Genomic DNA, 16,687 nt, shown 5'->3' on the forward strand with positions numbered 1-16,687 from the left:
TACAAAAAATAAAACTCAACCATAGAAGAAAGATTTTTTTTCCTATTCAAATAAAGGTTTTCATTTTTTTAAAAAAGCATGTAACTAGTAGAAAGCTGGATTATGGTGACCTCTGCTTCTAAATCTAAACAAAAAAAAAACAGAAATTCCTACATAAAAAAACATCAATAAAAAAAAATTGTAAGGTAGTAAAGAACCTGTCTTACCCGACGCCAGGTCTAAGTTGTCTGTGGTGCTTTTGGGGTTTGCTCCATGCATCAAAAAAAAATTTGTCAAGAAGTTGTTGAACTCCAGCGACCCTATTGATGGATTATAGTAAGGTGTGACCCTGTCACACCGATTCAATATATATATATATATATATATATATATATATATATATATATATATATATATATATCAAAACAATATAAACAAACAAAGTTATTCTTTTCTCTTCTTGATTACGGCAAGTTCAAAAAAAAAATAACCCTCTCCACCGAAAAATCCTTCTCTTCTTTTTTTTAAAAAGAGGCATACCCGAAAATCTTTTTTTTATTGTTTTTTAAGAAGATGCAAACCCAAATTGGGGTCTGCATTTAACCTCAAAGAAGTCATCAAATTCTGGTGACCTCTGTCATTGTGTTTAGACATTCAAAAGGAAGAAAACAAAATCGTAGGAAGTCACCAGATCTGGAAACCTAAGCATCAGACTAAAAACAAAATCTAATAAACAAAAATAAAAAAGGTGGAAAACACAGTGGGTCATCGATATCCGGTGACCCCTGTTCTTTGAAATAAAAAAAGACCAGGGAAGTGGAAGGAAATCCCCTCACTTGTCTCTACTCAATGCTGAAACTTGTTTTTTTTTTCGCCTTTGACGGCGCATCTGCCCATCTCCAACAGGTTTCTCAAATCGATGATTTCGGTTTTATACCTTTTCTTAAGCAATTTTATTGTTTTGCCCCTGATCTTTTTATAATACCTATTATATCCTTTTTTGGTTCATTTACTAATTTGCCCCTAATCTTTTTTATTAATTTTCCTTATATCCTGCTATTATAAATTTACTTCTCTACCCTCAGTTTATTTCAAATTTATGCATGTAACCTTTGTTTTATTAAACAGGGGCCTCAATTTCTCATAAATTCTAGAAAAAGACCTGTACTCTGAAAAATACCTGAGACAAACTCTTATCTTTGTGAAAATTTTCAAAAAGCCCCCTGAAACTCTTTTTATATATTTGAATCTTGTATTTATGGTAAGATGACAAAAAAACCATTTTCACATAATGTAATTAGAGCATCTAAATTGTTAGAAATCATTTACTCAGATATTTGTGGTCCCTTTAAGACTCAAACTCATAAAGGAATGCAATATTTCATATCTTTTATCGGTGATTATTCAAGATATAGTTGTATACATCTTATAACATATAAGTATGAAATAATAGAAAATTTTAAAGAATATTGTTGAGAAGTTAAAACTCAACTTGGTAGAAAGATTAAAGTTTTACGGTCTGATCAAAGAGGAGAATATACCTTAAATGGATTTTCTGAATATTGTAGGGCTAACATGATCAGACCTCAAACTACAACTTTGGGCATACCCCAACGAAATGGTGTGGCTGAAAGATACAATATGACTCTTCTTGACATGGTTAGATATATATTGTCTAATGCTTTGTTACCCAAAGTATTTTGGAGAGAAGCGATACATATAGCAACATATGTTTTAAATAGAGTTCTTTGTATAAGGCTATTGTCTCTACACCTTATGAGTTATGGACTAGAAGAAAACCTAACCTATGTCACCTTCGTAGATGAGGTTCAGTAGCTCATATAAAGGTTATAGAGCGATCAAGAGAGAAACTCGATACAAGATCTATAAGGTGTATTTTTATTGGATATCCCAAAGGATCCAAAGGTTATAGATTTTATCATCCTAATAAGGGTTTAATTGAAAGTAGAGATGTTATATTCTTGAAAGAGCAAAATATGAAACCAATTATTCCTAAAATAAATGGAGATAAACCTCTTGATTTATATTATGACTTTGATGACTCAGAAGAATAGTTAAGTAATGATGAACCAGCTACTAGTTCATCATCTTCTTCTAATCAGACTCAGGTTGACCACAAGAGGTCTAGATCTTCTCTATTATACTTAGATGACTATTATGTCTACTCGTCAGAGGAATTGTGTTATGCCTTAGACCTTGATGACATGGACGATGGCTTGTCATATAATGGGGCAATAAAATCACATGAGTCAACTAATTTACCTGAGAAAATAAAAGTCATTGGATGCAAATGAATTTTAAAGAAAAAATTTCAATCTGATGGTAGTATTAATAAATTTAAAGCTAGATTGGTAGCTAAAAGTTTTTCTCAGAAAGAATGGTTAGACTATGTTAATACATGTTCACCTGTTGCAAAATTTGTCTCAATAAGGATAATTCTTGTTATTGTAGCTCATTCCAATCTAGATCTACATCAAATGGATGTTAAAACGATATTCTTAAATGGTGAGCTTAAGGAAACCATTTTAATAGAATATCCTGAAGGCTATATTATTAAAGACCAAGAAGATAAAGTATATAGATTGAAAAAATTCATATACGGACTCAAGCAATCACCCTGTCAGTGGTACTTAATGCTTCATAAGACAATTTTTTCATTGGGATTTGTGGCAAATAAATTTGACCACTGTGTTTATGTTTGGAAAAGTGAGAGCAAATTCGGTATTCTCTTACTGTATGTGGATGACATTCTTTTGACTGAAAACAATAATGATATGATTGTCAAAATCAAGTCATGGTTAAATTCTCAATTTGAGATGAAAGACATAAGAGAGACGTCATATGTTCTTGAAATTAAAATTACTCGAGATAAAAAGTCTAAACTTTTGAGCTTGAGTCAAGAAAAATATATAAATCATATACTCAATAAATTTAAAATGAGTGATTGCAAGCTTGTTAGAACACCTGTGGTAAAATATATCAAATTAAGCAAGAATGATAGTCTTGGTGATGGACAAGAAAGACTAAATGTCCCTTATGCACAAAGTTGTTGGAAGCTTGATGTATGATATGATATGCATGAGGCCTGATATCTGCTTTGTTGTTGGCCTCGTTAGTTGTTACCAAAGTAATACCGGTTGACCTTACTGGCAAGCAGTGAAAAAATATTTTAATATTTAAAAAGGACTATAAACTTGAAATTGTGTTTTCAAGATGATGCTTTAGAACTAATTGGATATTCTGATATTGGTTTTGCAGACAGCAGAGATGATAGTAAATCTACTTCTGGATATATTTTTTTTTCCTTGGAGGAAGACCAATTTTCTGGTCATGTAAAAAAAAAGTTGTGTAGCTCAGCATACTCAAGAAACCGATTATATTGCATGCAATGTTGCTGCCACATTTATCGTTTGTATAAGCCACTTCATTAATAATTTGAAGCAAGATATAACCAACTAGTCAGTTCAAAATTATTATGATAACAGGTTGTCATCTCTCTTACGAAGAGTGGAGTAGATAATTCTAAAAGTAAACATATAAGGATAAAATATCATTATATTTATGACATGATTGAAAAGAATGAAATCACAGCCAGTTATTTACCTACATCTCTACATCTGATATGATTGTTGATCCCTTAACAAAATGCATATCAGAGAAAATGTTCTCAAAACATGTAATCTATATGAGATTAAGATATGTCTGAAAAGACATATGATCGGATGAGTAACAAAAAAAATAACTTATTCTAGGAATCTTAATGCAAGTGAAATATTCTAATTGTGAAAGGTAAAATCTTGCATCGTGATCATATCCACATAGCCAAGTGGGAGATGTTGGTCATACATGACCATGGTTGGCCATGTTCTCGCATGGGTTCATGCGTTGACGAGAGAGGTGGTCCCACTCTCTCTTCAACACATGAACCGCCTATTAGTGGGCATATCCAAATGAGGCACATTCAAATGTGCTTCATTTGGATAGACATGAAGAGGTTCAGTTACCGATTTTCTATTGAAAGAAGAAAAATCTGCTATTATGCTGAGTAACGACTATCTAGGAGTGAAGTTCCACCAGCAACTCTTTTTTATTAAGGAGTGGTTCTCACTAAAGATCAATTATCAAAAAAATAAAAGTGAGCGATCCCTCTAAAGGAGGCCTTACACTGTTTTAAATGCACTACATTTGAACTTTTCAGCCATCACACGAAAGTGTGCTACTGCACCTGGCTGCCTTCCGTCTTCTTTTGGGCCTCACAACTGACAGACAAAGACGGAGGGCATCAGGTGCAGCGGCACAATTCAAAGTGAACCATGTGATAGCACTTGCTCGAATCTTATACCTACTCATGATACAAGTAAAACCAATCCTTCTTCCCTCTCACTCGTTAAACCAAGAGAAGCTCCATAGATAAGCACATCACCAGTTAACATCAAGCCTCACATGGTTATGAACAGAGCCGGACCTGTAAAGAGGCCAATGAGGCTTGGGCCTCAGGGCCCCTGGGCCCAAAAAAAAATTTAGGGGCCCATTGTTTAGGTAGTTTATATAAATATTTTATACATTTTTATTTAATATAATATAAATATTTGGAATATTATATTTGTTTAATGTGAATGCAAATTTTTATTGTTATTTGGATTCTTTAAAAAGAATTCGGAGGCGCTGCCCCCGAACTCCTATTATTAATAGGGGGCCCATTTTTTCCCTCCGCCTCAGGCCCCATAAAACACAGGTACGGCTCTGGTTATGAAGCGGATCCGATGCACCGTGACTACTCACTTTGAGTGAGCTGCTGCGCCTGGGCACCACCATTTTCCGTTGACGGGCTATATCTCAAAGCTGGTGGGCACTCAAGTACAGCAGCATCACAGTAAAAATGTGCAATCACATTGCTCCTGATCAGCCCTCGCTTTAAAGAGAGAGAAGGGGGAGGGAGAGTGATGATATGTCAAATGAATAAAGTGATCTGACATCCTGACCGTCCATTGCTTCAATCTCATGGTCCTTGTCCAAGTTGTGAGGCCACCAGAAAAGGTAAATGGTGGCCATTGATCTCCTCAATGGACGGTCAGGATGCGAAATCACTTTAGGAACTTTCCTAAAGTGATTTGGTGTGCTCTCCCTCGCTGGCATGACCTGGCTTGGGCGAAAGCGTATGGACGGCCACGGAGGTGCGCCTTTTGTCTACATTCTACGCCTCTGTTGGCCTTGTGTCATTAATGACGCCAAGAGAGTTGTGGCGACTCCACTTTGTTCTGTCAATGGGTCCCACCACACCCACACGCTTTCTCTCCTTTTCTTTTCTTGGGCCCACATGGGGGTAGATGGAGAGACGCGTCACCACGCTGACTGCCAGGTACAGCGAATTGACAGAAAAGCCATTGGACAATCGCACAAATCTACGAACCATTGAGCTGAGAGCCTAAGACAGGTTTCCGATTCCAGATGGATCCGAATCGGAAGGCGTGTAACCTGGTCCGGATCGCAGTTTCCCTGATAAAGGCAACTCATCTGGCCTCGGGTAAGAAGCCTAGGAGCAGGGGTGCAACCCTATCGGGTTATAGATTTTAACATAAGGTTCGAATTTATATTCGTATAGCATTTGTTCGTACATTATCTGTATTTTTCTTTGAGATCCAATATCTAATCCAATTAATTTGCATTTTTTTTTTGAAAGGCAAGCAGGAATTTAGGCAGACCCGTACAAGTTATGCAATGATACCATGGGATTTGAACTTGCAACGTCCCAACACAAGGAGGCCGTGCACTAGCTGCTCCTAGAACCCCAGTTGGTAATTTGTTTGCATTTTTTCTTAAACCTTTGTTTTCAATATTTTCATTATCAAATTCGAACCAAACGTTTTGTTTTACAAGATGGCAATTGGTGTAACATGTTAGAGCACCATTTCATGGTGACCATGCCCCCACCTAATCTGAAGGGCTTTTACCTATGTCACAAGGACACTGTTAAAATGATACAAGACACGCTATTTTTGTGCAACTTTTTATTGAAAATAGTATACAAAGGCACGTGACACGAGAACGTTGAAGAATCCTTGTGACAATGCTGCTTGCATTTAAGCTCTGTTTGGAAGACTTAAATAGTAGACGCGATAGGACCCAGTACCAGCACCTTAAAGACAGATTCAGGTTTGGACTCTACCTGAGCCCAAACCATTGACATCACATTCAAGCCCATGGCACAAAGAAATAGTAGCCTTCTGTCCATGAGTTAACCACCAAGTGAGGAGCCAGTTAGTACTTTCACAAGCAGTGGCTGCAGAACCAGAAAGTGATAGGAGATCCAGACAAAGTCATGGATCATGTGCATCTGTATTCCCCTTGAACGATCATTGGATCGAATCCTGGTCGGGCCTAAACCTGATGGATGCAAATGGGTCCATGTGTACAATTCTATCTAGTCGTTCGCTTTAATATCTTGTCATGTTTGGTCGGGTCTGGCCACATCTAGGCTTCTTGACACGAAACCAGGCTCACACATTTGGCACTCTTCACATGTTCAACCTTTGTTTTCCAACCTCTTTTCATCGGATTCAGCATTATTGTTTTAAAAATTGGATCTCAATTCAACTATACTACATCAGCTCTAGCTCGAATCAGGATTCAGATTTGGTCCTTGATCCAGTTGGTTGAGTCTGGAACAATTCAAACCAACAAACAAGATCCAAGATCCACTCCATACTATAACCTTTCTAAAACACAATGCATCGTATTCTTGTGCTCTAGAAAGTTAGAACCTAACTGTTGGCAAATCAGGACACAGATCCGGACCTGGGCCGAGCTGAGCCCAACCGTATCTAAAAGTTAGAAACAAACAGTTGTTTTAAAATCGTGTGGTCGATTCTTGCAGTCAGCATATAGGATGTAAATCGTGTGGTCGAATGTAGCCTATACCAAACCTGACTAATCGGATATCGGCTAATTGAACTTGGATTCAGACGAAAAAACAAAAGCTAATAACGAATCCAAAAAATACATGCAATCGGATTCGATTATGAGATCCAAAACTGAATACCAATCTTATTACTAATCAGATTCAGTTTTCTTAACAAATCCAACTAACCGGGTTCGAAATCGGGTCGGGTATTGGATATATCCGATCTATTTACATCCGGCGAAATCCCAAACGAGTCGGTTTCGCTGAAATGAGCAAGGAAGGACCATTTAGTCATTTCAGCAGCAATGCTACTTGTTTGGGTATCTCGTGATTTCCACAAATCTCAGGGCCATTTATAAACTACCGTTGAACTTTTATACCACAAATCCATCATCAGCCCCTCCACTGTCTTCAGCTTTTATGGAGTCCACCACCACCGGCGATTGCGGGGAGATGCATCCGACGAAGAAGGAGGCGGCGTCCGGCGATGGCGCGGAGGAGCGAAAGCCGGCACCTAGCTGGATAGAGGAGGCCCGGACCGGAGGGACGCTGAGACGGGTCGACCTCGAGACGGGCAAAAACGGGTGGGCGTCCCCGCCGGGCGACCTCTTCAACGTGCGTGGCCACCAATTCTTCGCCCGCCGCCAGAAGTGCCCCGCCGACAGGGACTACCTTCTCCACCCGCTCGGCGTCGACTGGCTCCGCTCCCCCGCCCGGCTCGACGACGTCCTGGGCCGGCCGGACAACCGTGTCGCGGCCGCGCTCCGCCGGGCCCAGTCTCGGGGCGAGTCGCTCAAGGCCTTCGTCCTGGCCGTCAACCTGCAGGTCCCCGGCCGCGAGCATCACAGCGCTGTCTTCTACTTCGGCTCGGACGAGCCCGTCCCGGCCGGGTCGCTCCTGTACCGGTTCGTGCACGAGGACGACGAGTTCCGGAATGCCCGGTTCAAGATCGTGAACAGGATCGTTCGTGGACCGTGGATCGTGCGGGCGGCGGTGGGGAACCACTCGGCGTGCCTGCTGGGGCGGGCGGTGGAGATCCGGTACCGGATGGGGCCGAACTACATGGAGATCGACGTCGACATTGGGTCGTCGGCGATAGCGAACGCGATACTGCGGGTTGCGCTGGGGTACGTGACGGCGGTGACGATCGACATGGGGTTCGTGGTGGAGGCGCAGGCGGAGGAGGAGCTACCGGAGAGGCTCATCGGGGCGGTGAGGATCGCCCAGATGGAGATGAGCTCCGCCGCGCTCGTTGGGGAGGGGGCACCGGGCGCCGCTCCGGTGCCGGAAAGGCAGCACCACCACCACGCCAGGGGTGGTGGGGGGAGGAGGAGCTTCTGCAGGGTGAAGCACGCCGGGGAGGAGGAGAAGAAGATGTCGAGGCCTAGCAGCGATTCAAGTAACTAAAAAAGGGGGAAACGAAGAAAATAAAAAGCTAAAAAATTGGGCCAGGTGTTCCCTCCCCGCTTTTTGTTTGGGTTTCACCAATCATCACAACCATCATCAATAATCGATCGGAAAATCATCTATCTCTGTGGTTAGAGAAAGGGAGATTCTAGAGAAGGTTGGTAATCTTATCTGGCACTTTTTCTTTTTCTTTTTTTACCTTCTATAATAGAAACCATCTTTGGTATCTCTAATTGCCAATTGGAAACGTGTGTGTGTGTGTGTGCGTGCGGAAATTAACTAGTATGTCGATTTCAAAGCACCTAACTAAAAATACGTCTTAATTCTGATGAACTTTTTAGATTCAGATATAGCAATGTCCATGAGGGCAGGCCCCAAAGGGTTTGACGTAGTGGACGGGCTCTAAGCCGCTAGTCAGGCGAAAGTCTAATTGCAAATCTCATGGGCGTCGCGTCACTCACAGAGTTTTATCCAAACCAGCACAGCTAAGTCTATGATCTTGGGGCCTGTTTCTCCGTGTAAATATCAAAAAAAAAAAAAGATGAGGGCCATTACAATATGAAGATCAAAACGAAAAAATCTAAACTGCAAAAAATTACAGTTGTTTAGAACGATCTCTCCAACCCAGATAGCCTCCGCTTTGCATAATTGGATCAAGTTTAGCTGCTAAAAAGCGGAATTCAGAGTTCAGGAGAAAGACAAATCAAAGGAGATACGTTCGCTTGTTGATGTTTTACTCCTTGTCCATACTTTGATGCACTAGTAGATTTGTGTAATTAGTACCATAATAAGACATTATGGTGTGAGGGGATATGGATGGTTCCGGAGGCTGTCTACGATGCACTGTTGTAGATTTTTCACTTTGCATGTTTAAGTTGCCGTTGGCCCGCCACACCTGGTCACCTTCCATCTGCTTTTGGGTTCTATGGGCCCCGTTGCATGTTAAAAAAAAAAATCATCAAAGAAAACAAATATACGTAGACTTTCAATCCTTTCATTTCTCCTTTATGGAAAGGAAAAGGAAGAGATGTACTTTCTACCATTTGACTGAAAATGACCGTATTGTATGACAAATATAACCCGTTACCCAAAATTTTTGTTATTCTCTTAGTATCCAAAATCGTAAATACCTAGCTTCGTTATGACTTTTCTAACCCTCATATGTGCAAAAACTGGCGAAGTTCGCGCAATATATCATTATGTTCCTCGAGTAACATAAACTCTCACTTAAAAAGAGTTCCGCTCATTTTTTTCTTTTGCTCACATAAAATTTATGTGTGAACTTCATGTTAATTTTGAACTTCGGAGCATCACACATGCCAAGAAGTTAGCACATATGTCAAGAAGTTTGCATATCATTTTATGCAAACCTCGTTTTCTATTAAACTTTAAAACATCGCATACCTGACAAAGTTTGCACACATGTCACGAAGTTCACATAAAATGATGTGCAAACTTCATGAGTATAAAAAATGAAACACCACACCCACCCCCACAATCTTTTCTCATAAATTTTTAGGGTTCTTTATGATCGCCTGCCATTGGTCCCCAACCTGCTTCTTGGCGGTGACTTTTTTTACAATACTTTCGACCACTATTTCATCAGCTATTTTGGCTGGACTTCATCCACAAGTATTATAGAATCATCAATGATGATTTTTTCAATAAGAATATATTTAACAGTTAAACCAATTTTTTTTTTGAAAAATAATTTATTTAAAACATTATTTAATGGTCAAAACACAATTTGTATGCTTCTATTTCATGGTATGGATGTTTATATGTATATATTTATTTGTGTTTGGTTGTTGTTATAGATTTTTTTTTCTTTTGTTTATCATTTAGGGTTTACTATGTTTATGGATGTGTGTGTGTGTGTGTTTTCTTTTCTCACATGCTAGTTGAAGATAAATGATATATGTTGTGTGATTGGTGTATGTACCTAATGATGGCCTCTAAAAGGATTAAAATATATTATCGTAGCATTGATCATTTTGCTTGGAGATCTATATTGGTCTCCAAAAACACTAGCTATAAGGAATGTATAGCTTTGTTGTCTCATAAAACTGGATATGCATAAGTGTCAATCAACCTCGGGTATAAGGGAGATCCCAAATTAAATGGCCAACATTTATGAATAGAGGTCTTGGATGATGATGACATAAAATCTATATTATTCAGTGGTGATGTTTACTTATTTGCTCACAAAATTGAAGATGTGGATCCTTTAGAGAACATGCATCTATCTTAGGTACCATCTATTGAGCTTAGTCCTTTGGAGAATGTGCTTCTTGGTGCAGACAATGAAGAATGAACAATTGATGCTATACACGATCAAAGGATCACTGCATAGGATGGAGAACTACATCGGCAAACCAGTCTTAGTGTTAAAAAGCTAGATACATGTTTTAATTTATGCTTGAGATATAAGTGAAATTATTTATTTTTCATATATAGTTAATTTATGACTCTTGAAAAATGTAAGAATATTGAATGCATGGATGTGTTGGAATTGATAAATACGATGAATCTTCACTTAGTTTGTGCAATAGAACAATCAATTAGTGGTATCAGTGGAGAATCAAATGTTATCAATGATAATGACTATATTATGTCAATGGGAGATGATGAAAACAGTGATGACATGGGATAAATAATGGTGGGTAAAAGTGATGCATGAATAATATTTGAGAAGTTGATGCCTTGGTATGTTATAGAAGTTATATGAATATTTTTTGGGCATAAGAATTGTTTTATATTTTTTACACTAATATGACATTGTTGAATAAGTTCTTGTTCAATGAATTCTCATACAATAAAGAGCAAATGAAAATCATTAAAATAGAGACATCTCATTTGTATGAGCAATTATATAATGAACCACTTAATGGTTGTGAGCAATTCTAGTGGCTAACAACAATCTCAAATGATCAAGAAATTGCTATCGATAAAAGGTTTAATGATCTTCAGCATTATTGCAAGTTTTTGAAAGATCATATGATCAAAAATGAATAAAAAATAAAATTTTAAAACAATCATTGTCGTATGTACGAGAAAGAATCTGCAGAATACAGTTGTTTGCCCTAGGAAGATCCATTGCACAAAGGTACACGAAGCAGGGTTCTTTCAAGTGAAGAAGTATCAAAGCAAGCATACATATGGTGGATCATTGGGCAACCTTGTAATGGAAAAAATATCTTTAAAGTAGATTTTAGATGTTATTCACAAATGCATGCACGATAATCTGAAGATAACTCCAAGAAAAATCATAAATAACATCAGTCGCGAGGAAGGAGTGGAGGTCACTTACAAACAAGCATGACATGGATGAAAATGGACTAAGGGGCACTTTATGGCTCATTCGAATAATCCTTCGAGATGATTCACATCTATTTGGATCATTTGATGAAGGTTAACCTAAGATCGCTAGGGTACATTCAGATTGATCGAAAAGATCGATTTCAATACATGTTCTTATCCTTTTGTCCAAGCATCAATGGTTTTTTAAAGAATACCCTTCAGTTCTTATGGTATATAAATCTTTTCTAAAAGAAAGATATGTTGATATGTTATTATTCACACATGGTATTAATCCTTATAGTGAAATATTTTTTATAGTATTTACAGTTGTTGATAAGAAGTCAAAGGATTCATGAGAGTGGTTTTTAAATCATCTAAAGGACGAACTCATATGCTATGACAAATATAAAAAGAGATTAGAGCTTACAGTTATCTCTGATATGCATGAAAGTTTAAAGTATGTTGTCCCCCACACATGACCTATATGTCATGTTGGATATTTCATGAAGCATTTAACAAAGAACTTTTTTAAGAAATTTGGTTCACCACTCAGTGCACTTTGGTAGAGTGCAGCTCAAATAGCAACGAGACAACAATGCACTTATTTTCTTCAAAAAATTTGGAAGCAAGATGAAGCCACATACAATTATATTGCCATTGACGTGCAACCGAAAAATTAGGTTAACAGTCACTTTTCAGCAAAAAGATACAGTATTTAACGTCTAATATAGCATAGCACTTGAATGTGTGGGTTCTTGTCATACATAACAAGCCCTTAATTTTTCTTATTGAAAAGCTTTGTCTCATGTTGATGAAACTTTTTAAGAAAATAGAAAGAATATCAGGCCGTATATGACAAGCGTTATGGTGTCGAAGGTAAATGAAAAACTACAAAAACTTGTAGGGAAAGCACAGTAAGTACGTGCAAGGTATTACCACCGGTAGTGGTATAAAGTACATGATCGATCTCATAGTTACGGTGTTGATCTTCAAAAGTACTTGCACTTTTGTCAAGAGTAGTACGTTAGAGTGATTATATGCAATAACATGCATTTTATATGAAGGGAACCTACCAGAGGATTACTGCGATAAGTTCTTCACAGTTGAATTGTATTGAATTGCATATAATATATTTTCATTTTTTTATGGCAAGCAATGTCCCACGCGGTCCATCGACTCTTATGCATGTCTATCTATCAAAAGTAGTTTGTAAAGCAAAGCAACCTAAGATAAAAAGACAACGAACAAAACACAAGGATGCATCATACAAGTGCAATATATGTTATGAGGTTAATCATAACCGGCGGAAGCACGAATAACAATGTAAGATTTGTTAAGAGTTGTTTAATGAATTATTTTTTTATATTTATCTAGTGTTTTTAATGAATTGTTCCAATATCTTATGTCTTCTATTTATAAGTTAGGTAGAGCAAGAATGTATAAATGTAAAGTGAAATGTAGCCGAAAGCAAATCAAATCTCCATCGAGCTCGTCTTGGAGCAAGGAACCAATTATGGTGCCTCAGGTATAATATATGTCTGAAGTAATGTGTGTATATTTGTTCTACTATGAGGATATATGTTTATATATAATTTTAATTGGTGATGAAAATAGTATAACAAAAAATGAGCAGTTGTGTCGGTGAAAGAGTATGATTTTGGTGAAAAAACTTTGTTGGTAAGTGATGTAAGTATTAGGTTTGCTCATTTGTATAGTCATTTTTTTGTTACATTTGTATGAGATTCATTTGAATATAACATGAATATACCATATTTTTTTACCATATAACATCTAGTAAGATTCATAGAAAGACTCCAATTGGCCCACATCGAGGACATTAAAAAAAATGAAACTGTCAAAGAATATTTTTCTTACCCCATATTTTTTTTAGTATAAAAAACAAGGTTTCTATTGTTTTTATAACAACTAATACAAACTAATTGGTAAACGATATTCCTTTTACAGCTAAAGGGCAGAAAATTGGGTAACTTCATGCTTGGAGAGAAATGACTTGGCGTATCAATTCTTTGATGATGATAAGGTATCCGTTGAACAACTTTGCATACTTAAAAAACTTAAATTTTTATGTGCAAAACTAACTTAAACTCGATTTATGTTGCAGGTCTTAATTCCTATCAACTTGGGCAACTACCACTGGGTTCTTTAGAACATGGACATTCAAGAGAAGGTGTTTAAGTTGTACAATTCTACGGGGTCCACAGACATTGCAGATAAGAATGTCAAACAACTTGTATGATTGCATTACTTATTCAATATCTATTTTTGCTCTTTATTGCATAAGTTTGTTAACTCGCTTGTATATTATACACTTTTTGCAAGTTATATTTTTTGTGGTGTGGTTTGGCTGTAACTATTACAACCACTAGACAGTTGAGGTCATAGAAGGTATTCCTCAACAGAAAATTGGGTAATTTCTTTTCATGTCTTAACTTTTACCATGTATTTTATACATATACATGTTCTTCATGATTTAGTATATGACTGTTACAGGTTTGATTGTGGTATATTTGTCCTCACGTACATAAAGTACTTGGCCAGAAGCTAATACTTGAACTTCACACAGGTATGTGTTTATACGTCATGTATTGTTCACTTCTTTTGAATGTAATCTATAGTTAATTAGTTGTTTTCTAATTAACTTTTTTTCAAAAAATTATGACAGATTCCTACCAGTGTATGATAAAATTCTATGAACACCAAAAGAAGAAGGCTTTGGAGGGTGCCAAAGTGAAGGTTAAACCACAATAGAACGAAGATAGTATGAAGGACACATTGGAGGTATTGTCTAGCGAGGTTGTGGTAGCTGAACTGTAGACACTTGCGATAAATTTGTTTTGAATTGTCAATGTAAAATTATAATTTGTATGAATTCAATATTGAAACACAGACTGTAAATTGAGTTTTCGTATGAGATTCTTTAAAAGTTTGATATTTTTGTAAATTTATAATTGATTTTGTATGCATTTGAATTATGAATGTAAATTCATAGTTGAACTGCAAGTTTGAATTTATATATAGTCATAGTTTGATATGAGCAGGTTTTGATTCTATAAATGATATGTTTTATATGAACTGAGCAAGTTTGATTCTGAAAAAATGAACTTCGCAACAAATATATGGGAAAAAGAAGTTTGCACAACAAATATATGCAAAAAACAAAGTCTTCAACAAATATATGTGAAAACAGGATGTCTGCAACAAATATATGTGAAAAAAATAAGTTTGCACAACAAATATATGCGAAAAACAAAGTCCATAACAAATATATGCAAAAAGAAAGTTTGCAACAAATAATGACGAAATATTCCTGTGTTTGCATATATTTGTTGCAGATTTTTTTTTTTTGCATATATTTGTTGTGGACATCCTGTTTTCGCATATATTTGTTGCGGACTTTATTTTTTAACATATATTTGTTTGCAGACTTTCTCTTTGCATATATTTGTTACAAACTTTTTTTTCATATATTTTTTTGCAGACTTTCTATTTTCACATATATTTATTGCAGACTTTCTTTTTTTACATATATTTGTTACGAACTTTGTTTTTCATAATCAAAACCTGCTCAGTTCATATAAAACATATCATTTACATAATCAAAACCTACTCAATTAAAAATTACATAATCATTTACAAACATATAATGAATCTCTATTACACCTAAATTTTAATAGATTTAGAATTATACAACATTGAACAAATTTACAACCCTAAAAACATACAACGAATTTCAATGTTTGTATAAAAATATATAATTTATACTAAAAAAGTATAAAATAATTGAAGGTTGTGTAGTCATTGTTGTTGTAGATTCCTTATATGCGCTCGTCGCTCCTCATTGACCTTATTTGCATTTTCAAGAAGGCTAGCTAGAGTTTGTAACATCTCTTTCAGCATGTGAATTTTGTCTAGTGCAAGAGCTAACAAAGTATCCACTGTAGAATCAGTCTTTCTCTACTTCATCCCAACTTTCTCCTCCTCTTCAATGGCTCTCTTTGTGGAAGGACTGGTTGCAACATGTTGGGATACAGTAGCTATATCATTGTCATCAATAGCACGTACCATAGATGACAAGTCGATGTCTTTGTCGTCGTTGTGTCACTCTTTAACTTCAGAGAAGAATAAAGTGAGATAATCTTTCATCTGATCCTTTGTTTGCAGCGAGACGGATTTTGATACGATGCAAGAGAGACAAGAATTTTAAACAAACCCAAACTGCAGAACGACTCGACTGGCCATTTGACGTTCAACTTAATTCTTGTTGTGCAACCAAATATATGTCCTTCGCCCCCTCAACCACATCGGCATTCTCCTCCTCTATCATCGTATCTTCATAGGGGAACTACTTTACTTACAAAAACTCAAACAATTAATGGTTAGTCATATATCACATTATGTTTCAGAATGAAAGAAAAATCATCAACAAAACTTATATTTGCCCTACTCGACTTGTGCAACAATTTTGTAAATTGGGCACATTTCATGTGACAACCCATCAATCTTTCACCAGTCATCTCTTCACTGTGTTACCGACAAAATTGCAACACATGAAAATCCACGTAGATAGTCATGCATTAGAGGCCTTGTAGTGGTTATGTGCTACCATATTCAAACCTACAAAAATTAACAGAATGATTAACCGCTATATATAATAATACCTATCGCAGTAAATTGTTCACAGTAATTGCTATACATAGTAATTGTTATCACAGTAATCGCTATATATAGTAATCGCTATCACATTAATCGCTATACATAGTAATCGCTATCATAGTAATCGTTATATATAATAATACCTATCATAGTAAATCGTGACAGACAAGAGCGATTTACTTACCTTGGTCACATTTTTCTCCTCTTCATCCCCTCCCTTCATCATCTGTCTTTCTTGTTGCTCTATCATTCGCTCATCATCCTCCTTCATCTACCTTTCTTGTTCCCCATTCATTCTCTCCTCCTCTGCATTTCTTGTTGCTTTTTCACTCTGCTGTGTCCCTCCTCTGCTTTTCTACTTCTTCCTTCCTTCGCTCATTCACCTTCATCCTCTGCTTTTCTACT

General features: G+C 36.8%; 1 protein-coding gene across 3 annotated transcripts; it reads left to right on the forward strand.

Annotated features, from left to right (window-relative positions):
- The first annotated feature begins 7,307 nt into the window (after window positions 1-7,307).
- LOC149835619 (protein ENHANCED DISEASE RESISTANCE 2-like) lies at window positions 7,308-14,544 on the forward strand. Of its 3 annotated transcripts, XR_016432338.1 has the most exons (4): window positions 7,308-8,465; window positions 13,731-13,859; window positions 14,120-14,192; window positions 14,292-14,544. XR_016432338.1 is itself a non-coding variant. In XM_090008636.1 (1 exon), exon 1 carries the CDS (start codon window positions 7,322-7,324, stop codon window positions 8,306-8,308), a length of 987 nt encoding a protein of 328 aa, XP_089864762.1. In that variant the 5' UTR covers window positions 7,308-7,321; the 3' UTR covers window positions 8,309-8,565. The 3 variants fall into 3 exon arrangements, 1 of the variants encoding a protein (XP_089864762.1); XR_016432339.1 differs by lacking the exons at window positions 13,731-13,859; window positions 14,120-14,192; window positions 14,292-14,544 and adding an exon at window positions 10,560-10,670; XM_090008636.1 differs by lacking the exons at window positions 13,731-13,859; window positions 14,120-14,192; window positions 14,292-14,544 and having other exon boundaries at window positions 7,308-8,565.
- The last annotated feature ends 2,143 nt before the right edge of the window (window positions 14,545-16,687 follow it).

Source organism: Nuphar pumila, chromosome 6 (assembly GCF_984573655.1).
Source record: "Nuphar pumila chromosome 6, dmNupPumi1.hap1.1, whole genome shotgun sequence".
Classification (NCBI taxonomy): domain Eukaryota; kingdom Viridiplantae; phylum Streptophyta; class Magnoliopsida; order Nymphaeales; family Nymphaeaceae; genus Nuphar; species Nuphar pumila.